The 3,211-nt window shown below is 43.0% G+C and overlaps 1 protein-coding gene across 1 annotated transcript; it reads left to right on the top strand.

Moving 5' to 3' along the window:
- The first annotated feature begins 376 nt into the window (after nt 1–376).
- On the top strand, nt 377–1,000 carry LOC132619751 (uncharacterized). The gene is made up of 2 exons (XM_060334561.1): nt 377–630; nt 745–1,000. Exons 1-2 carry the CDS (start codon nt 377–379, stop codon nt 998–1,000), a joined length of 510 nt encoding a protein of 169 aa, XP_060190544.1.
- Nucleotides 1,001–3,211: the final 2,211 nt, after the last annotated feature.

The following is a 3,211-nucleotide window of genomic DNA, read 5'->3' as shown; positions in this document are numbered from 1 at the left end:
GAACAGGTGCCACGAACTTGAAGCCAAAGCCTTTCCCTTATGAATAGCTTCCAAACGATCAAAGAATAACAATTTATTATCCTACATTAGATTCCGAGACTAATGATACCCATATTGCCATAATACAATTCGAAATAAAAAATCGACCTTTAAAAAGAAAACCCTGCCCCATAAGAGGTAAATTGGATATTCAAGTTGGAAACGGTTAACCCAAAGCTTAGGAAGTCGAAACTTTTTAGATGCCTTTATTCATCATTATTTTCCGCCAGAGGTTCGGCGGGCTCGAGCAGACAGGCTTTTACACATTTAGCAGGGCGGTATGAGTGTTCAGGAGTACAGTGTACACTTTGATTCATTAGCTAGATATGCCCTAGCTATGGTGGCTGAGATGGATGATCGAGTTCATCGTTTCATGGCTGGCCTAGGGCCACATTTGATTGATGAGTGTACGACAACTGCGTTACAGCCGGGTATGGATATTTCCCATATACTGGCATATGCATGGAATCTGGAAGATCACAAGCATCAGCGGAGGACAGAGCATGAGTGTGATCGGGGCCATAGTAAGTGGGATAAATCTTTAGATATGGGTGGTGAGTTTAGGGGAGGACAGAGACAACAGCATTCCCGGTATCCATTTCATTTAGCAAGGAGTGCACCACCGCTGTTTTTAGGCTAGAGATTTGATCGGTCTTATTATTCCGGAGCGGTTCAGAGTTCTAGAGCTTCAGGTTCTCAGTACAGACAGGAGTCAGGCCAGGTGAGACCACCTTTGCCACGGTGTGCCCAGTGCGGCAAGCTGCACGTCGGACAGTGTCGATTGGGATCAGATGCTTGTTATGCTTGTGGCCAGCCAGGCCATGTGATGAGGGAGTGTTCATTGAAGGGTGGTGCAGGAATCGTTCAGCCTACAGGGTCTGTAGCTGGTTTTTCTTCATCTGTGCGCCTTCCAGGACACAATTCTCTGGCACCAACCGGACTTGGTAGAGGAAGGGGTTGAGCATCCAGCTCGAGCGGTCCTTAGAATCACATTTGTGCATTAGCTGGTAGAGAGGATCGTGAGTCATCTCATGACGTTGTTACAGGTATATTATCGATTTCCTCCTGTGATGAATACGCACTGATTGACCCAGGTTCCACCTTATCATATGTTACCCCATTTGTTGTTGGCAAGTTTGGGAGAGAGCCTGAATCGATTAAACCATTTAAGATGTGTACGCTAGTTGGTGATCCAGTTATAGTTAGGCATATATCGAGGCTGTGTAGTGATAGTTTGTAATCTCCATACCCTAGTAGATTTGATTGAGCTAGACATGATTGATTTTGACGTTATTATGGGTATGGATTGGTAGGATTCTTGTTATGCTAATGTTGATTGCAGAACAAAGATAGTTCGATTCCAGTTTCCCGACGAGCCAGTCCTAGAGTGGAAGGGTAATGCTGCTTCGCCGAGGGGTAGGTTTATTTCCTACCTTAAGGCACAAAAGATGATCAGAAAAGGTTATATTTATCATCTAGTTCGGGTCCAGAATGTGCAAGCAGAGTCACTGACCCTTCAATCTGTACCTATGGTTAATGAATTTCTAGAGGTGTTTCCAGATGAACTTCCAGGAATTCCGCCAGAGAGGGAGATTGACTTCACTATTGATCTATTGCCAGATACTCAGCCAATATCCATTCCTCCTTATAGAATGACACCTGGAGTTGAAAGAATTGAAGGAGTAGCTGAGGTATTTACTAGAGAAGGGCTTTATTAGGCCCAGCACATAACCGTGGGGAGCGCTGGTATTATTTGTAAGAAAGAAGGATGCTCTTTGCGAATGTGTATTGATTACCGGCAATTGAATAAAGTGACTATAAAGAATAAGTATCCTCTCCCGAGGATTGATGATTTATTTGACCAGCTGCAGAGTGCCAGATATTTCTCGAAGATAGATTTGAGATCGGGATATCATCAGGTTAGGGTAAAGGAGGAAGTCATTCCGAAGATGGCATTCATGACTAGATATAGGCACTACGAGTTCTGTGTCATGTCATTCGGGTTAACTAATGCTCCAGCAGTATTCATGGACTTGATGAATCGTGTATTCAGACCCTTCTTAGATTTATTCATAATTTTGTTTATAGATGACATTCTAGTTTATTCATCGTCAGAGGCTGATCATGCAGATCATCTACGTGCGGTGCTTAGAGTTCTTCGAGATAGAGAGTTGTATGCGAAGTTTTCTAAGTGTGAGTTCTGGTTGAACTCTGTGGATTTTCTTGGTCACATTATTTCAATGAATGTGTTAAGGTGGATAATCAAAAGATTGAAGCTGTGAAGAATTGTCCAAGGCCTACGACACCAACGGAGATACGTAGTTTCTTGGGCCTAGCAGGATATTATAGAATGGAAGGATTTTCTTCTCTTTCAACCCCATTGACCAAGTTGACTCAGAAATCAGCTAAGTTCCCGTGGGCGGATGCATATGAGTGGAGTTTTCAGATATTGAAGGACAAGCTGACCTCAGCACCCGTCTTGAATCTTCTAGAGGGAACAAATGGCTATGTGATATATTGTGATGCTTCAGGTATTAGTTTAGGATGTGTATTAATGCAACACGGTAAGGTTGTTGCTTATGCTTCTAGGCAGCTGAAGATGCACGAGACGAATTATCCAACTCATGATCTTGAGTTAGCTATGGTGATCTATGCCTTGAAAATATGGAGGCACTTTATACGGTGATAATGTTGATATCTATACCGACCATAAGAGCCTCCAATACATCTTTAAGCAGAAGGACTTGAATTTATGTTAGAGGCGATGGCTAGAGTTTCTGAAAGATTATGATGTTGATATTCTGGAAAGGCTAATGTAGTAGCTGATGCTCTTAGTCGTAAACCCATGGGTGGCCTGTCATATGTGCAACCGAAAAAAAAGAGATAGTCCGCGAAGTTCGTCGATTAGCTAGCCTTGGAGTTTGGCTGTTAGATTCAGGTGATGCAGGAGTTATAGTTCAGGATACTTCGATGTCAAGTTTGGTAGCTGAGATAAAGGAGTGTCAGTATGAAGATCCTGGTTTAGTTCATTATCGGGATACAACTCCTCAGAAAGAAAAGACACCCTTCGTGGTCACAGGAGATAGAGTACTCAGGTATCGAGGTAGATTGTGCGTTCCTAATGTTGCAGGGCTTCGTTAGCAGGTTATGAGGGAAGCTCATTATTCTCGCT

This window comes from Lycium barbarum, chromosome 11 (assembly GCF_019175385.1).
Source record: "Lycium barbarum isolate Lr01 chromosome 11, ASM1917538v2, whole genome shotgun sequence".
NCBI lineage: Eukaryota > Viridiplantae > Streptophyta > Magnoliopsida > Solanales > Solanaceae > Lycium > Lycium barbarum.
Note: the sequence above shows the minus strand (reverse complement) of the source record. Positions and strands in the feature narration are given on the sequence as shown.

Bases quoted from the DNA above. Each gene is read 5' to 3' on its own strand.
- LOC132619751 (XM_060334561.1), top strand. From the start codon at position 377: ATGGTGGCTGAGATGGATGATCGAGTTCATCGTTTCATGGCTGGCCTA. The intron at 631-744 runs GTATCCATTTCA...TTCTCAGTACAG, and splicing joins CAGAGACAACAGCATTCCCG to ACAGGAGTCAGGCCAGGTGA.